General features: G+C 40.3%; 1 protein-coding gene across 2 annotated transcripts in view; it reads right to left on the bottom strand.

Moving 5' to 3' along the window:
• Positions 1-19,616, bottom strand: part of PKP2 (plakophilin 2) — a 106,916-nt gene that overhangs the window by 31,526 nt on the left and 55,774 nt on the right. For both annotated transcript variants that reach the window (XM_032159953.2, XM_058443131.1), the window contains exon 7: positions 645-762. In XM_032159953.2, coding sequence (XP_032015844.1) covers positions 645-762 — 118 coding nt within the window. The remainder of the gene's footprint in view (positions 1-644; positions 763-19,616) is intronic.

Raw genomic sequence — 19,616 nt, 5'->3', positions numbered from 1 at the left:
TGTCTCCAAAAAAAAAAAAAAAAAAAAGAAGGATTAGAAAAAGAAGGAGCAAGTTTGGGAATGAAAAAGGAGATACACTAAAATTCATTGCTGAACATGTAGCATTTGGGATCCTTTCAAATACCCACATCGTGCGGTTAGACAGACAGACATTGGAGCCTGGAAAATAGAAAAATAAGGCAATAGGTTTTAATATTTCTTTCTTTTTTTTTTTTTTTTGAGACAGAGTCTCACTCTGTCGCCCAGGCTGGAGTGCAGTGGCGCGATCTCTGCTCACTGCAAGCTCTGCCTCCCGGGTTCACGCCATTCTCCTGCCTCAGCCTCCTGAGTAGCTGGAAATACAGGCGCCCGCCACCACGCCCGGCTAATTTTTTGTATTTTTAGTAGAGACGGGGTTTCACCATGTTAGCCAGGATGGTCTCAATCTCCTGACCTCGTGATCCGCCCGCCTCTGCCTCCCAAAGTGCTGGGATTACAGGCGTGAGCCACCGTGCCTGGCCTAGGTTTTAATATTTCTAAGGATGTATGGAAAATCTTAGGCTCAGCAAATGAATCAGTGAATAAACCTAAAACCAAGCGGCTATCTTCAGAATATTCTGAAGCATCTTAGTAAGACAAAACAGGATATTTATCTCTTGAATTACCTTGTCATCTGGCTGGTAATCTGCAATGGTTCCTCTGACATAATGGACCAGTGAGTCAATGAGTCCGTCACATCTTCTCATCGCTTTTCTCCCATCAGGGCCAGCAGAACTCATGTTTCTATCAGAAAAAAAAAAAATAAACAAAAAAAGTAAGTCTTAGGCTGTGTATCCAAAAACACGTCTTTGCTTTGAAGTTTTACCTGATGCTTCTTCCAGGTGTTTGGAAACTGGCAGATTTGTAAAAGTGTGACAGACTTGCCCAGTCAACAAATCATTGACTGCCTAATGGATCAACTATGAACACACTTTCTAAATATTTCCAAACAACACGTAATCGTGTCATAAGTCTTCTACTTCACTCCAAGTACCATGATCAAAACATTATTTACTTAATCTTCACTCCATTTTGAGTGTGGATATGAGGCAAATGTTTTTGCAACTAGAACGAGAGCAAATGGCACATTGGACATTATAATATACTGGATGCCAAGTCCCAATTTGCCCCACGTTTAAACTCTAAGTAACTTAAAGTTGCTCTGGGTCTCAGTTTCCTTACTGGTAAAGACAGTATGTTGCACTACATTCTTTGTGGTTTTCTAAGTTTCAGTATGAACTGTTATTGACAAATATTAAATCAGATGCTCTAAGATGTGATCATTTTATCATTCAAATGGCACAGAGATGTCACAGAAAACACGAAAGAGTTTGCAGTGTGTAAGGCTTCAGTCAAAAGTATGACCTACAAACATCTTTACACTTAGCTCTAATATTGCTAAGTCATGACACCTTTCTATAAACAGTAACTAAAGCTATAATTGGAAGTTGTTTAGTGATAGAGAAATGAAACTTACCAAATATAGGAAAGTAATGCATTTGGGGATTACAGCGCAGATTCAGATCGTGTTTATAGTGTGGTATTATTGTTACTACCTTCCCTTAGATTAAGTTTTTCTTACTAGCATTAACTACTTAAAAATATTTTTTCCAAAAATGTCAATACCTCAGTCAACAAGAATGACAAAAAATAGGGCCTTCAGGTTTTAAGAACTTGAGAATCACCTCTATTCCCAAATTTAATTGCTAAGAACTGTCCCTATAAAATGTATCAGATCAGGTTTTTTTTTTTTTTTTTTAGACGGAGTCTCGCTCTGTCACCAGGCCTGGAGTGCAGTGGCGCGATCTCGGCTCACTGTAACTTCCGCCTCCTGGGTTCAAGCGATTCTCCTGCCTCAGCCTCCCGAGTAGCTGGGACTACAGGCGTGCGTCACTACGCCCAGCTCATTTTTGTATTTTTAGTAGAGACGGGGTTTCACCATGTTGGTTGGCCAGGATGGTCTCTATCTCTTGACCTTGTGAACCGCCCGTCTCGGCCTCCCAAAGTGCTGGGATTACAGGTGTGAGCTACCACGCCTGACCGAGATCAGTTTATTTTACTCGTAGGTAGAATATCCAAAATATGTTCGGGACTTTTTCTTTATAATGTGTTAGTGTCATTCTGAACATCAAAAAGAACTGCAACTTTGAGACATTTTTGAGCCTTATTTTCTTCATCTTTAAAATAATATAGGCCAGAAGCTGTGGCTCATGCCTGTAATCCCAGCATTCTGGGAGGCCAAGGCAGGAGGACTGCTTGAGCCCAGGAGTTTAAGACCAGCCTGGACAACATGGCTAAACCCTGTCTCTACGAAAAAATACAAAAAATTAGCTAGGCATGGTGGCATATGCCTGTAGTCCCAGCTACCTGGGAGACTGAGGAAGAAGATTGCTTGAGCCTGGAGGTTGAGGCTGCAGTGAGCCGAGATTGCGTTACTACACTCCGGCCTGGGTGACAGAGCACATTTTTGTCTAAAAAATCAACAAAATAAAGTAATATAATATAAGTGATTTCCAAAAGGCCTTCTGCTTCAAAATACTGCTTTCAGTGCATATTTGTCAAAGAAACAAAGGTGCCTAAGCATTATATTAAGAACTAAAGGTGGCTGGGTGTGGTGGCTTACGCCTATAATCCCAGCACTTTGGGAGGCCGAGGCGGGCGGATCACGAGGTCAGGAGATCAAGACCATCTGGCTAACACGGTGAAACCCCGTCTCTACTAAAAATACCAAACAAAATTAGCCAGGTGTGGTGGTGGGCGCCTGTAGTCTCAGCTACTCAGGAGGCTGAGGCAGGAGAATGACGTGAACTTGGGAGGTGGAGTTTGCAGTGAGCTGAGATCGTGCCACTGCACTCCAGCCTGGGCAACAAAGCTAGACACCGTCTCAAAAAAAAAAAAAAAAAAGAACTAAAGGGAATGAGAGGAAGATGCACAATATTATACCTTGCTTTCACGGAGATCACATCTATAGGTTGAACTCTGGAAACTGACAAAACCCGACTGTTTTAACCCTCAAAAATGGCAATTTCATGATTCAACCTGACAGCTGAGGAGATAACATACCTAAAACTAAGAATATACTAACAATTTAATGGTTGCTGATTGATACAATGAATTTTTTTAACAAAATCTCTTCTGTGACTGATTCTCATTTGACCCTTCTACTTCCTTATTAATTTTTACTGTACCTGAAAAACTTGGACAGTTTATTCATTAAAAAAAAAAATGAATGGGTTCATAAGCTGGAAATAAAACAATTTTTTACTTAGCTTTTTTCAAAGAATGATCATTTCAACCAAGATCCTCTATCTACTTTGTGAGCCCTTTAAGAATCATGGGGCTTCAGAAGCTTGACAGAAACTGAAAAAGCATCTTTTCCAGTCTCCTTATTTTGTACATGAAAAACTAGAAGCCAAAAGAGTTTCCGTTACTTTTCCTGGTGACAGCAAATTAGTGGTAAAGTCAGGAAAAGAAGGCTGTTCTCTATTCTGCACCCAGGGTGGCCCAGAACAGAGCAAATCCCATCTAGCATTCATTCAGTCTGCAAATACCATATGTCCCCAACTACATGATGTTATCATATGTTTAAAAGCTTCCCTTTGGCCTTTTCAACCTCTGGCCAGGATAAATGGCAGTAGTTTAAAATTGCTTTGACAAATCAAAAGGTCTTTCTTCCTGGCTAAGCCTACTACACACCTTGCAGATGGATGACTTCGCTTTGTTTAACTCCAGGGTGTTTATTTCGGGTTAGAATGGTAAGTCAAGTTGGCAGTACTGCCAGTTCACAAGTACTAACTGTTGTCTTGCTGTTTGATATTATCCAGACTCTACTTGCTTGAAATGGGACTTATCAGGGGTTTCTGGCAGTTGATACTTTTGCTGACAGAAAGTGCATGGAACCCCATTGCTTTAGTATTTTCTCCTCCGTAACAAAAATAGTTCCCACCTTACTCAACTACACAGAAATATGAATGATAAGGGCAGATTATTTTATGCCACTGCATCCATGAATAGAAGTCATTAGACAGAAAGTAATTTGTTATTGCACCACTCCGAAAATAACCAATAACTATAGAGGATGATATATCCATCTTAAAATATATATTTTTTTAACAGCTAGTATTTAAGCTTGTGGGAATCAGAAAATTAACATGGCTACCCTCAGGCAGAATTGATCTTTTTTACAGAGTTATCTCTTGAATCATAAGAACTATTTATTGATTAGTTTCCCATACATTACCCAATGGTGGCTCAATAGAAAAATATCTCAAAACTGTAAGTGAAATACACTGAAACAATTACCTTATTGAAAATTAAAAGAGAATGAGCATACAAACATGGTAGTTACTCAATAAATAGTGCTTATTAAAGTTACCAATAGAATATATTAAAAATGTGTAATTTAGTGCCTGTCGTTTGCATTTGATTAAACAACGGGTTTATTTCCCCTGGTATAATCAAGCCTAAGTCTGACTAAATATCTGCACACCTTTGAGAAAGCTAAAACTGTTATATACTGAAATTTAAAAACAGCTCCTTAGGGGTTGAAGGCAAGGGGCCAGGGCCTTAGAAGAGGGAGAGTGAGGAAGGAGACAAACTACTCTTCACATAAAGGCAGGAATTATTTGGAGTTCTTCGCCTCCACTGGTCCCAAATGGGAAGACACCAGCTTGACTAGTGGCCAGTGCTTAATATCGGGAAGAATCTCTCCAGCAATGTGACTCGTAATGGGGGGAAGAAATAGAATCTGAACCTCTGTGTGTCTCTGAAATGGTCACAGAGCTTCACATATTTAGGAGGATTCAGGTGTTTTATCAGAAAGCAAATCTGCGACTTTTCACTCCCTCTAGGACCTCTTATCTCACACATTCCTGAGTGTCACAATGAAAAAGAGAAAAGAAAACACAACACCCTGGACCCTGATAGAATTAAAAGCAAGAATGGTATGTTAATGGTTGAGATTAATGACAGTGTGACTAAATCTTAGATTCATATGCTAAACCAAAGAATGGACAGTGACAAATGGAAAAAAAAACAGCTGCAATTTAGTGTTTGCACTAGACATTATGGTAGGCAACTTATAAATAGCATGATCTGTCATTTTCACAAAATTCCTGAAATTAGGGTACCCTAGAATTTCATTCTGGGAAATTCTGACCTGTGATTCTCATTTAAAATCAGAATTAACTGCTCTAACAGGATTGTTACAGGCTCTTCCATATAAGGTAGGATATAAAGTAGTTTGTCTGTGGCTATGTGCAGGGGTGCTGTCAAATATGCTTAATTGACCAGCACTGAAAGGAAGTTTGTTACAACACAGAACATCCAAGCTCAGTGTACAGCGTGTGGTCAGCTGGCCTGGGGAAACAATGAGCTGAAGGAGATGGTTGAGGTAAAAGGCTACAGTTAGTTTCCAGGACATGAGAATGGCCGGGAACAATAACGTATGAGTGCATCTTTTCAAGACACTTCACCACCAGACAAAATAAATAACGTTAGGAGGCAGACATTTTTTTTGTTTTGTTTTTTTGAGATAGCCTCACTCTATCGTCCAGGCTATAGTGCAGTGGCACGATCATGCCTCACTGCAGCCTCAACCTTCCAGGCTCAGGCAGTGCACCTATCTCAGCCATCTGAGTAGGTGCGACTATAGGCATGAACCGCCAAGCCCAGCTAATTTATTTTTTGTACAGACAGAGTCTATGTTGCCCAGGCTGGTCTTGAACTCTTGGCCTCATGTGATCCTCCCGCCTGGCCCCCAAAGTGCTGGGATTACAGGTGTAAGCCACTGTGCCTGGCCCAGAAATTTCTTTATTTTTTATATTTTTTTGTTTCTTCTTTTTTTTTTTTTTTGAGACAGAGTCTCACTCTGTTGCCCAGGCTGGAGTGTGGTGGCACAATCACAGCTCACTGCAGCCTTAACCTCCTAGGCTCAAGGGATCCTCCCACCTCAGCCTCCTGAGGAGCTGGGACTACAGGCGCATGCCACCACACTCAGTGGATTTATTTTTTGTAGAGACAGGGTCTCATGGCATTGCCCAGGCTGGTTTCAAACTCCTGGTTTCTAGCAATCCCTCTGCCTTGGCCTCCCAAAGTGCTGGGATTACAGACGTGAGCCACTGTGACCAGCCAAAATTTTGTTTTTTAAATGGGACTATTGCTACTCGATAATGGGTATGGTTTTTTTTTTTTTTACTAACACACAGTTTATGTGCATGTATTGTATACAAGGCCTGGTGGCTGTGGGACCAGTCTTTTTTTTTTTTTTTTTTTTTTTGAGACGGAGTCTCACTGTGTTGCCCAGGCTGGAGTGCAGTGGTGAAATCTTGGCTCACTGCAAGCTCCACCACCCAAGTTCAACCGGTTCTCCTTCCTCAGCCTCCTGAATAGCTGGGATCACAAGTGTGTGCCACAGCGCCCAGCTAATTTTTGTATTTTTAGTAGAGACGGGGTTTCACCATGTTGGCCAGGCTACTCTCGAACTCCTGACCTCAGGTGATCCACCTGCCTCGGCCTCCCAAAGTGCTGGGATTACAGGCGTAAACCACTGCACCTGGCCTGGGACCAGTCTTGAAGTTCTAATCAGCACTCTGAGACAGTGATCACCTCAATGGTTTTAAAAAATTATGCACGCATCACCAACAAGTATAGGCTTCCTAATACTGTGTAATGTAAATTGTATGGTAAGACCCTAAGTGGTACCAGTCATATAAACACTTGGTAGGCAAAGTCAGAGTCTATTCCAAGACTAAGTAGGTACTTGATAAGACATCGGCTGATACGGAGGCATCCTTCTTCCTCTTGTTATTTGAGATTTAGGCTTGGGCTTTTGTTTAACTCCCACCTGATACATATCAAACAGTTGGGCCTTGTCTGTGATTAACTAAGAGAAGCAGTACAGTCAGCTTGTGGTTGCACACAACAAAAGGGGAGCCTCATTTGAACTGGCAGAGGAAGAAAAACTCGATGCCAAAACAAAGCTTGTCTGTTATTCTGAAGTTAACATTATTTCCTGAAGGTATCAGCAAACATCAGCCAAAGTCAGCTGTTCATTCTGCAAAGAGAGAACACTGGGAAGTAGAACAAGGCCCTACAACCTACACATCTTGGTCCTACGGGGACAAGCAAAATTAATGGAACAAAGCTATGTTGTCATCTGTTCCACACCAAGAAATTAGAAGGTGGTAGAGGAGAAAATCTAACCTTAAAAATCCTTTAGCTCTGGCCAGGCACGGTAGCTCACGCCTGTAATCCCAGCACTTTGGGAGGCCGAGGTGGGCAGATCACCTGAGGTCAGGAGTTCGAGACCAGCCTGGCCAACATGGTGAAACCCTGTCTCTATTAAAAATAAAAAATTAGCTGGGTGTAGTAGCACATGCCTGTAATCCCAGCTACTTGGGAGGCTGAGGCAGAAGAATCACTTGAACCCGGGAGGCAGAGGTTGCAGTGAGCCGAGATAGTGCCACTGCACTCCAGCCTGGGCAACAGAGTGAGACTGCATCTAAAAAAAAAAAAAAAAAAAAAATCCTTTAGCTCTGCTTTCCTGCATTTTCTGGTTTTCCAAAAGCATTCTGAATAGTTAATTCAGCCAGTAATCATCTGGCTGGTAGGCTACATTAATTTCCTCTCAATTAGCTAGAATATGTTATGTAGGACAGAATCCCAAATTCCATTTAAAATTAATTATAAACAGCAAAGTGTAATTTTAAAAATATACCTAAGAGCTACTGCAACTTGAAGAAGCATTCTTGACACGTGAAGGAGATGTTTGGAATGTCAGACCAGGAATAATAAAGACGTTTAAGACCTAGAGTAGAATAGTATGATGCTCAAGCCATACCGCCAAGATAGGCAGATTTTAACCACACAATAGTGACAAAATCATCAGTTGCTTTATCCAGATGTAGCAACCCACTCACTTTTTATAATAATGAATAAAAAAAATGTTAGCAGTCACTTCGATTATGATGATAGTCTTAAATTTTTGGGAAGAAGACTTTGTGTCACAAAATACAGTTCATAAAACACCAATTTGAGCTATACACGGATATTTTTCTTTAAACATGAAGATGGTATGAAAAGTATCTGATAAAGACATTCTTGTGAATTCTTTTTTCTGCCCAAGACTCAACTCATGAGCTAACCGATTAAGAAAGCCCAGCAAAAAGGGCCCACTTGATATAATGAGTAAAAATTAATCTTTTGTTTCCTTTCCTGATTTTTATTCCTCTGTATTGTTGGTATTCATGTATTTTCAGGCAGTCAATATTTATGCACTGATTAATAAGAATAAAGAGTCTCTTTAGCAAAGAGAAGTGTTACATAATTTCTGTAAAGTACAACTTTTAATCTGGACCAATCTGGTAAAGATATGAATAGGACAGTGGAAAATGTTAGTCTGAAGAACAGGGACCTTTGTGAGGTGGTCAACTGGTTGTAGATGTGCTGCTTCAGGATCTCAGTGAGACATGTACTCTTAAAAACACTGGGTTCAGGAAGACCACGAGTGACCAGGTAAGCATAGCCATATTTCTTTTGATTTTGTTTGCTTTAACAACTTAAGAACTGTTGAGAGATTTCAAAATAATGGCCTAAAACCCTGAAGCTTAGTTCATAAAACAATCATTTTTAAAAATCAGGATCTTATTTACCCATTTAAATACCACTTCCACCTTTTAAATTTACTTAAAGAAAAAGCTGGCCAGGTGCGGTGGCTCCTGTAATCCCAGCATCTTGGGAGGCTGAGGCAGGCGGATCACGAAGTCAGAAGATCGAGACCATCCTGGCCAACATGGTGAAACCCCGTGTTTACTAAAAATACAAAAAATTAGCTGGGTGTGGTGCTGCGCGCCTGTAGTCCCAGCTACTGAGGAGGCTGACTCAGGAGAATTGCTTGAACCCAGGAGGCAGAGGTTGCAGCGAGCCAAGATTGTGCCACTGCACTCCAGCCTGGTGACAGAATGAGACTCTGTCCCCCCAAAAAAAAAAAAAAAAGATAAAAAAGAAAAATTTACAAAGTAATTTAATTAATTAAACCAGGTACTTGTTTGTATATCTAAAGTAACCAACAGAAAATATGGTTATGAATTGTTATGATAGTGTAACATTAGAAATATTGCCAATTCCATTATTTATTAACTTCATATTGCTTATGTTTACACATGAAACATAAAGAGTTTAAAAAATTAGCCAAATAACTGAGGCTGAAGTTGATGATTCAGTTGTCTTTCTATTTCTGGGAAAGCCAATCTCTGGGCTGAACTATCTAGATACTTTCATCAAGTTTCCATTTTGTTTGCACTATCTCATCTAGTACTACTCTTCTAGTTTTATGGTAAATTCTTCTCCAGAAGTAAATGAATTTAGATTCTGATTTTCAACAGTAAGTTCTGGCCTCTTTTGGGGTATACATCTTACAAAAACGAAAAATAGCTATTTGATAGTCAAGAAAATTAGACCCTGATTTAATTATCTTCTTAATTATCTGGGATTATGCATAAGGCTAGATCAAATAAGTCATGAGTATTCAGAATAAGATAAGGATGAGCAAAGGTAACTAGAATGAAAATGCATACAGGCCAGGGGCGCTGGCTCACACCTGTAGTCCCAGCACTTTGGGAGGCCAGGCAGGCAGATCACGAGGTCAGGAGTTTGAGACCAGCCTGGCCAATATGGTAAAACCCCGTCTCTACTAAAAATATAAAAACCAGCTGGGCGAGGTGCCATGCACCTGTAGTCCCAGCTACTCGGGAGGCTGAGACAGGAGAATCGCTTGAACCTGGGAGGCAAAGGTTGCAGTGACCTGAGATCATGCCACTGCACTCCAGCCTGGTGACAGAGCAAGACTCGGTCTCAAAAAATAAATAAATAAATAAATAATAAAAAAAAAGAAAGAAAAGAAAATGCATAATCATGAAAACGTAGATGCAGTAAATTTCTAAAGTTTGGTACCAAGATATGCATTAAAAACTATATGTGGTATGTGGTTTTTTTGGTGTGTATGTGCTGGAGAAGACAGTTGTAACTGAACGCATTAAAAATGTACATGGAGACATTCATTTTCCAGAGAGTAGCTCATATTGATATTCCAAAACAACTTGCCCTTAACTCTGTGACTAATTAGAAACAAGACTGATAGTTACAGCCTTTCTTTCTAAAGGTACAGTCTGCTTCCTCTGACGACTTCCCACTCCAGCTAGATTTCCAGTGTAAGAGACAATGAAAATTTCTTTTAAGAATTTAAATAATTTTAAGTAATAAAATTTAATATATAAAAGGATGTTATACATTCAAAACACATTTACTATATGATGACAGGTGGGAAGAAGTGAAGTTTATGCCATTTGTAGGAGAAATGCATTACAAATTGCTTTCCTTCTTTAACCAGCATACACAGGCATAAAATGCACTGAGAAAAAAGAATATGTTTTAAAATGCGTAATGACAAATTCTGGGGAAGTCTTCACAAAGCAGACTGCACCTTTATCTTTTTTTTTTTTTAAATTATACTTCAGGTTTTAGGGTACATGTGCACAATGTGCAGGTTTGTTACATATGTATCCATGTGCCATGTTGGTTTGCTGCACCCATTAACTCGTCATTTAGCATTAGGTATATCTCCTAATGCTGTCCCTCCCCCCTCCCCCCACCCCACAACAGTCCCCAGAGTGTGATGTTCCCCTTGCTGTGTCCATGAGTTCTCATTGTTCAATTCCCACCTATGAGTGAGAACATGCGGTGTTTGGTTTTTTGTCCTTGCGATAGTTTACTGAGAATGATGGTTTCCACTTTCATCCATGTCCCTACAAAGGATATGAACTCATCATTTTTTATGGCTGCATAGTATTCCATGGTGTATATGTGCCACATTTTCTTAATCCAGTCTATCGTTGTTGGACATTTGGGTTGGTTCCAAGTCTTTGCTATTGTGAATAGTGCCACAATAAACATACGTGTGCATGTGTCTTTATAGCAGCATGATTAATAGTCCTTTGGGTATATACCCAGTAATGGGATGGCTGGGTCAAATGGTATTTCTAGTTCTAGATCCCTGAGGAATCGCCACACTGACTTCCACAATGGTTGAACTAGTTTACAGTCCCACCAACAGTGTAGAAGTGTTCCTATTTCCCCACATCCTCTCCAGCACCTGTTGTTTCCTGACTTTTTAATGATGGCCATTCTAACTGGTGTGAGATGGTATCTCATTGTGGTTTTGATTTGCATTTCTCTGATGGCCAGTGATGATGAGCATTTTTTCATGTGTTTTTTGGCTGCATAAATGTCTTCTTTTGAGAAGTGTCTGTTCGTATCCTTTGCCCACTTTTTGATGGGGTTGTTTTTTTCTTTTAAATTTGTTTGAGTTCATTGTAGATTCCAGATATTAGCCCTTTGTCAGATGAGTAGGTTGCGAAAATTTTCTCCCAATTTGTAGGCTGCCTGTTCACTCTGATGGTAGTTTCTTTTGCTGTGCAGAAGCTCTTTAGTTTAATTAGATCCCATTTGTCAATTTTGGCTTTTGTTGCCATTGCTTTTGGTGTTTTAGACATGAAGTACTTGCCCATGCCTATGTCCTGAATGGTATTGCCTAGGTTTTCTTCTAGGGTTTTTATGGTTTTAGGTCTAACATGTAAGTCTTTAATCCATCTTGAATTAATTTTTGTATAAGGTGTAAGGAAGGGATCCAGTTTCAGCTTTCTACATATGGCTAGCCAGTTTTCCCAGCACCATTTATTAAATAGGGAATCCTTTCCCCATTTCTTGTTTTTGTCAGGTTTGTCAAAGATCAGATAGTTGTAGATATGCGGCATTATTTCTCAATAAATTAGGTATTGATGGGACGTATCTCAAAATAATAAGAGCTATCTATGACAAACCCACAGCCAATATCATACTGCATGGGCAAAAACTGGAAGCATTCCCTTTGAAAACTGGCACAAGACAGGGATGCCCTCTCTCACCACTCCTATTCAACATAGTGCTAGAAGTTCTGGCCAGGGCAATTAGGCAGGAGAAGGAAATAAAGGGTATTCAATTAGGAAAAGAGGAAGTCAAATTGTCCCTGTTTGCAGATGACATGATTATATATCTAGAAAACCCCATTGTCTCAGCCCATAATCTCCTTAAGCTGATTAGCAACTTCAGCAAAGTCTCAGGATACAAAATCAATGTACAAAAATCACAAGCATTCTTGTACACCAATCACAGACAAACAGAGAGCCAAATCATGAGTGAACTCCCATTCACGATTGCTTCAAAGAGAATAAAATACCTAGGAATCCAACTTACAAGGGATGTGAAGGACCTCTTCAAGGAGAACTACAAACCACTGCTCAATGAAATAAAAGAGGATACAAACAAATGGAAGAACATTCCATGTTCATGGGTTGGAAGAATCAATATTGTGAAAATGGCCATACTGCCCAAGGTAATTTATAGATTCAATGCCATCCCCATCAAGCTACCAATGACTTTCTTCACAGAATTGGAAAAAAACTACTTAAAAGTTCATATGGAACCAAAAAAGAGCCCGCATTGCCAAGTCAATCCTAAGCCAAAAGAACAAAGCTGGAGGCATCACGCTACCTGACTTCAAACTATACTACAAGGCTACAGTAACCAAAACAGCATGGTACTGGTACTGCAACAGAGACATAGATCAATGGAACAGAACAGAGTGCACCTGTATCTTAAGGTGGCAATTTTATAAGCCTGTCTCATAAGTAGATGGTCAAGTAACTCAGGAAAGTGACTTTTTAGGGCTTTATGAATTCACATTTTTAATATGACTATAGTATTTAAGAATGTTGGTGATGACCTAATGATAGAATGATGAATTAAAGACTGAGAGGGACATTTAAGCACCTACTCATCCTTTAAGTTTGGCTTTCTCCAGAAAAAATTCCCAACTCCCAAGGCAAAGTTAGTGAAGCAACTCAATGCTTCGATAACAGTTTATTCATCCCTCTCTTAAATCTCTTACCAAATGCATTGTCATGATCTCTTTAGGTGCCAGTTTCCTCCACTAAACCCAGAGTTCCTCCAGGGCAAAAATAGGTCCCATTCCCTTTTGAAATCTCAGAAATTTAAACAGTGGTTTGGATAGAGCAAGCCTTCAAGAAGTACTCAAGGAATAACAATAGGGTTGGATAAGAGGGAGAATATAGGCAGACCAGTGGCAGAATACCAAGAAGGCTGGACTAGCTGTCATTCTCAAATGTCTGATAGATGGTTCTACAATTGTGGAAGAGTCTTGGGGACGTAATTTCTTCACCTGAAGAATGAGGCCACTAACAGAAGCTCCCTAGATGTGTTTGTTTTTGACCTAAATGTTTTCCAAAACTTGACTCTCACTGCTCTTGGGGCAAGTGTTTCTTCCCTTCTCTAGTCTGATGGAGCCCCTACCATTCCTCATGGTCTTACACCTGCCCACTTGAGTGCCTACCTGAACCCTGAGGCATTTTAATTTATTACCTCTAAATTGCTTCCAGTTCTTGTCCTTTAAGAGGAGAAAGAAGACTGGGGTGGGAGGAGGGATGAAAGAAGAAAAGAAAGAAAGAGGAGGAAAGAAGCCATAAGAATAACATGCAGAAATGATGATAAAACTTTGGCAGCAATTTCAGACTTATCCTGAATAATAACCACTGGTTTTATTTATGCTACATCCGGAGGTTTTCCCATCAGTGATGTAGAAAACAGAGTTAATAGTCAGGTCACACCAATTCCCTAGGAACCGACACTATGAGCCACAGTATAAATTAACACTAAATTAGAAAACAAAAAGGGACTCACAATAGGGGTGTGTGTGTGTGTGTGTGTGTGTCTAGCAGGGTACAGAATCAAAGAAGACAGCCATTTATTTATTTTTTCTTTTTTTCTTTTTTTTTGAAGTGGAGTCTTGCTCTGTTGCCCGGACTGGAGTGCAGTGGCGCGACTTCGACTCACTGCAAGCTCTGCCTCCCCGGTTCAAGCGATTGTCCTACCTCAGCCTCCCGCTGGGATTACAGGTGCCCGCCACTATGCCCAGCTAATTTTTTGTATTTTTAGTAGAGATGAGGTTTCACCATGTTGGGCAGGCTGGTCTCAAACTCCTGAGCTCGTGATCTGCCTGCCTCGGCCTCCCAAGGTGCTGGGATTACAGGCATGAGCCACTGTGCCCAGCCTACTTTTGGGTAATTTAAAATTCTAAGCCTATTATATAAATATTTTAGAATTTGAAATATTTGGAAGAGCAATCTGATAACTGCAATACATATTTTAACTAAGTTATACTTCTTACTCCAAGTAAATAAAGGATGCTGTGGAAAAAAAAAAGAGATATTTTAGCAGCTTTTCTCCACTGAAGAAGAAAGAAAAAGAGAAAAAAAGAAAGAGGAAAAAAAGAAAGGAAAAAAGAAAGAAGAAGAAAACATGCTTAAGTTTCATTATACTGTCCAAGAAAACAAAGGAATTGTTTCTTCTTTGAAAAGGAATGTTTTAGAGAAATATGCCTATACCTTAGTTATCTAGATTGTGATGTTAATCAGCTAATGGAAATTCAATGCTAGCAGCGTGCTGATAAATGTTTAACAAGCAGCTTTCTGGGGCCGGGGTAGGGAGAGATGTCAGACTTGCAGTGTTTGCCAATTTCTTTCTTTCTTTGTTTTTAGAGATGGGTCCATGTAGCCCAGGCTGGACCTCTGGGCTCAAGCAATCCTCCTGCCTCAGCCTCCCAAGCTGTTGAGACCACTGGCACACACCACCATGCCTGGCTTGTGTTTGCCAGTTTCTTAGTAAAATACTCCCATCATGGCTAGTTTCAAGCTACCAACATGATGTCACTGAACACGGAATTACGCTGAAATGCCAAGAATCACTCTCACTTGCTGGCTCCAACACATTGGAGTGTACAATTTATTTTCCTCTCCTATCTTGGATTTTACCACTCATTAAGCTAGTGTAGTATTACTTCAGAAAAAACTGGAAACTTACGTGGGCACATGGTTATCCCTATTGCAAAATTTGCATCACCTTTCAGTGAGTGACTTCAATTGTGAAAAGTATGTACTTCCAAAGGGACCTAAAGACAGCCCCGATGCCTGTGTTAAATGCTGTTGTGGGCACATGCTCATCCTAAAGACAAATGACCCGATACATCCTCAAGGTGGGGGACCTGACAGTGCTAGTCTTTTCTGAAGGATAAGTTATGCATGTTCTCTTAGATGAGTGATCTCACCATAGAAGCTTCAGGTGGGCAGAACTGAAGTCACTAACACAAGTTCGTTAGTTATGCAAACATTTTACATGCAGAGCACATTTACTCAGCACCACGGCCACATGCAGACCAGAAATGATCTCAATGTCAAGTCTAGTAAACGAAGAAAGTTCACTGTTGTATGCACAAGTTTTTCTCCAAAATGGACGGAAATAATTTACCATAGTAGTCTAAATCAAACACAATGCCCAAAATACTACTCAATTTAGTTCACTGTCGGCTCTGAATACACTCTCGGCTCTGAAAATAACACCAATGAATTTGCGGCAATTAAGATATTCAGTAACATTCATGATTTTTAAAAATATAGCTAAGATTAACTCTTACTAGAACCAGTCAACATCTGTCTTAAAATTTTTAAGAGTGAGCTGTAGACATAAATGAGCAGCTACTGAGCAGACAGCTCTATGTCCTGGAATTCAGTGCTATGTGACTGCAGGTTCCAAGGAGGTCTTTTCTTACATTCTGACATATATTCTGAATATTCTCCTGGTCGCCTTTCTATTCATTGTGACAACATTTACCCTGAAGTCATCTACAATGCCATCTCCTACCTTGGAAAGGTGTCCCATTTCATATGCTTCATCTTTGTATCTTCTTTGATTATACGAAATGCAGTGCAGAGTTCTACATGCACAGAACTTCAAAAAGAACAACACTGAAATGCTGATACAATGCCCATAATGACAACTGAATATGTCTGTAAATTGGCAGTATCTGACCCTGTGATGTTTTGAGACTATGAAGGGCAGGGGCCTTACCCACAAAATCACAATCTGTGGACATGTGACAAATACTAATGTATCTAGCATACCAACTAAGACCTTTGGCTTTGAAGACAAGCTTCTGGCATTTGAATTTCAACTCTGTCTACTACTAGCCATATGACTTAAGGAAAATCGCTCAACCTCTCTAAGGCTGTTTCCTCATCTATAAAATGAGGAAAACCTACCTTGTGGGGGCTGCTGCTGAGAATAAACTGAGAAAAACCTCATAAAGCATTTAGAGCAGTTTCTAGAACATAACAACAATAAATGTTAGCTATTATTGTTATAAATGAGATATATAGATGAAATCGGAATGGACAGTTTAGTAAGCATATATATTATGGCACTCACTTCCCAGATTTTGGCTATATTCTGCTTTTGGAATGTGAAATTCAAATGAGTGGTCTGGACTGTTTTGCAAACACTGTTTAAAACGGTGCTATTCTGACAGGAGTGTATTCAGCTACTATATGTTCTGAAAAATGTGTGCCAACCAAGGCATTGCTACTACCAACCAATGTATATCTTCTACTCATCAATCATAAGGGGAAGACTACAGGAAGAGATTTGTAACTAACATCGTTGCCTTTAGATTTTTACCTTCACAATACACCTTTCCTGTTGATACTATTATTCTTCTTCTTCCCACAAAAATTATCATATATTTGTCCTCCATACTAGCTAATTTTGCTTACAGAAGAAAAAAATTAACTCCTGTTTCTCAAAGAACTAAAAATAGAATTACCATTCAATCCAGCAATCCCATTACTGGGTGTATATACAAAGGAAAGTAAATTGTTCTATCAAAAAGGCACATGCGCTCGCATGTTCATCACAGCACTGTTCACAGTAACAAAGACATGGCTAGGTTCCCATCAATAGGGGACTGGATAAGGAAAATGTGGTCCACATGCACCATGGAATACTACACAGCCAAGAAAAAGAATGAAATCATGTCCTTGGCAGCAACATGGATGCAGCTGGAGGCCATTATTCTAAGCACATTAATGCAGCAACAGAAAACCAAATATCACATGTTCTCACTTGAAAATTGGAGCTAAACACAGGGTACAAATAGACACAAAGATGGGAACAATAAACACTGGGGATTTCAAAAAGCAGGGAGGGACAGAGCAGGAAAAAGGGTTGAAAATCCATCTACTGGGTACTAAGTTCACCATCTGAGTGATGGGCACATGAGAAGGCCAAACCTTGGCATCACGCAATGTACCTGTGTGACAAACCTGTACGTGTACTTCCTGAATTGAAAATTAAAAAAAAAAAAAATTAACTCCTTAATGTGATCCTCAAGACCCCCACTGTCTGGCTTCAGCCTATGTTTCCAAATTCTGTTTGATTACTTTCTACCACAAACTCCATACTCTTATCAGACTTGATTATTCACCAAATTCACCATGTGTTTTCAATTGTTCACTCATTCATTTATTCATGTTATTCAAATACCTTGCTTACTTAGTATATGCTGAAAACTTTGCTAAGTGTTAGGCATTAAAAATGTTTTTTAAATGCATAGGCTTAGCTTTTATGGCACAATCTATTAATAGTAGAAAAGGTATGTAAACAACTATCATAAAACAGCAATGTGACAAAATCAGTAACAGTGGTGACTTGCCTATGAATGCCCGTTTGAACCCTCAGGAACAAGCACTAGCTTTTGCTGGGGAAGCTGGAAAATGTTTCATAGAACATTTATGAACATTATGAACTTTATCTTTGATTTTAAATCATTAGGAGATTAAGTATTCAACAGGCAGATAATAGAAAATGTTTACCAGGCAAATAAAATTAAATAAAGTATTGATATGAAAGTACTATGACATCTAAGGAAAAGCAAGCACTTCGGTGGGTGTGAAGTATATTTGTGGGAAAAAAGGTGGTAATGAAGGTTGTGGATAGACTGAAAAAGGCTGTGTATGCTGTGATGGACCAAGGTGTCTTCCATTTTTGTTTGGTTCACCCAGTAAGTTCTTCCACCCCTTTTCTTATGGTAACAGATCTTGCTGTCCTTGCTGTAATAGGAGGTATCTGATCCAGGCTTGGACAATCCAGGCCAACAGTGGCTCAAATGATGTGCCCCTTTCTGAATCAAGGCCAGGAAAAAACTGTCCCTGTGATTGGCACAATCATTTTAAGAAAGATGTGCACTTTTTTTTTTTTGTGGCTAAGCAAGGCTGCCTACGATTAAGTTATCCGCTCAGTAGAGAAGGTTTGTTTGCATTTGCAGAAAATGAGCCCACTGGCCGGGCGCGGTGGCTCACGCCGGTAATCCCAGTACTTTGGGAGACCGAGGCGGGCAGATCACGAGGTCAGGAGATCGAGACCATCCTGGCTAACACGGTGAAACCCCATCCCTACTAAAAATACAAAAAATTAGCCGGGCGTGTTGGCGGGCGCCTGTAGTCCCAGCTACTCGGGAGGCTGAGGCAGGAGAATGGCGTGAACCCGGGAGGCGGAGCTTGCAGTGAGCCAAGATCACATCACTGCACTCCAGCCTGGGGGACAGAGAAAGACTCCGTCTCAAAAAAAAAAAAAAAAAAAAAAAAAAAAAAAGAAAATGAGCCCACTATGAAGAAAGAAGAGCAAGCAGAGATGAGATACAAACAGAAGAAGAATGAGTCCCAGGAATGCTGAATTCTGTCCCAAAAAGGGAATATGGCCATGGTTCCTGGTATACTTCCTTCACTTCCTCAAGTGACCTGCAATATCTCAGCCACATGGGCCAATGAATTCCGACTTGTTTCAGTGAGTTTAAGTTCGGTTCCCACCATTTTCAATGGAAAGAGTCCTAATACATCTGCCATACTAAGAACTCTGTTTTATGTGGTAAGGCAATGGGAGCCGGAGAGAAACTAAGACGTGAAATGTGTTCAAGCAGGTGAGTGATGGATCAAAGTGCACTAGAAAGGCAGATTCAATGGGCAGTACAGAAGATGGATTGGAGGAAGGCCACTTAGGCACTTCTTATGCCTTTCAAGAATGTGGTCCTTTATCTTTAGAGAATTTCTGACTACCAAAATAGTCCAGCAAGGCCCAGCTCACTTGACACCTCTTCTCTAGTGCCCTTCTGATCTCACCAGATGCCAAGAATGGTCCTTTGTTCTGCATTCCCGCAGCACTTCACTTGCACCTTTGACATACTAGTTCGCAAACTTCAGTGACTGTCAGAATCACCTAGAGGCTTGTTAAAACTAGACTGCTAGGCCCAACCTTGAGCGTTTCGGATTCAGGAGGTCTGGGGTGGGACCTGAGAATTCTAACAACTTCCAGGTGGTGCTGGACCTGTGGCCAGCTTTGAGAACTGCTGCTCTAACACATTTCATTGTAGCTGTCTTCTAGTTCACTTGCTTATCTGTGTCCCCTGCTCCACTAAACATTCCTTACGGACATTCTTGTTTTGTATTTTTTGAGAGAGGGTCTTGCTCTGTCACTCAGGCTAGAGTGCAGTGGTGCAGTCATGGCTCACTGGAAGCTCAACCTCCTGTGCTCAAGAGATTCTCTGTCCCAGCCTCCCACGTAGGTGGGATTACATGTGCACACCATCATGTCCAGCTAATTTT

The sequence above is a fragment of the Hylobates moloch genome, unplaced genomic scaffold, assembly GCF_009828535.3.
Source record: "Hylobates moloch isolate HMO894 unplaced genomic scaffold, HMol_V3 SCAFFOLD_8, whole genome shotgun sequence".
Taxonomy (NCBI): Eukaryota; Metazoa; Chordata; class Mammalia; order Primates; family Hylobatidae; genus Hylobates; species Hylobates moloch.
This window is presented reverse-complemented; position numbering and strand designations above follow the sequence as displayed.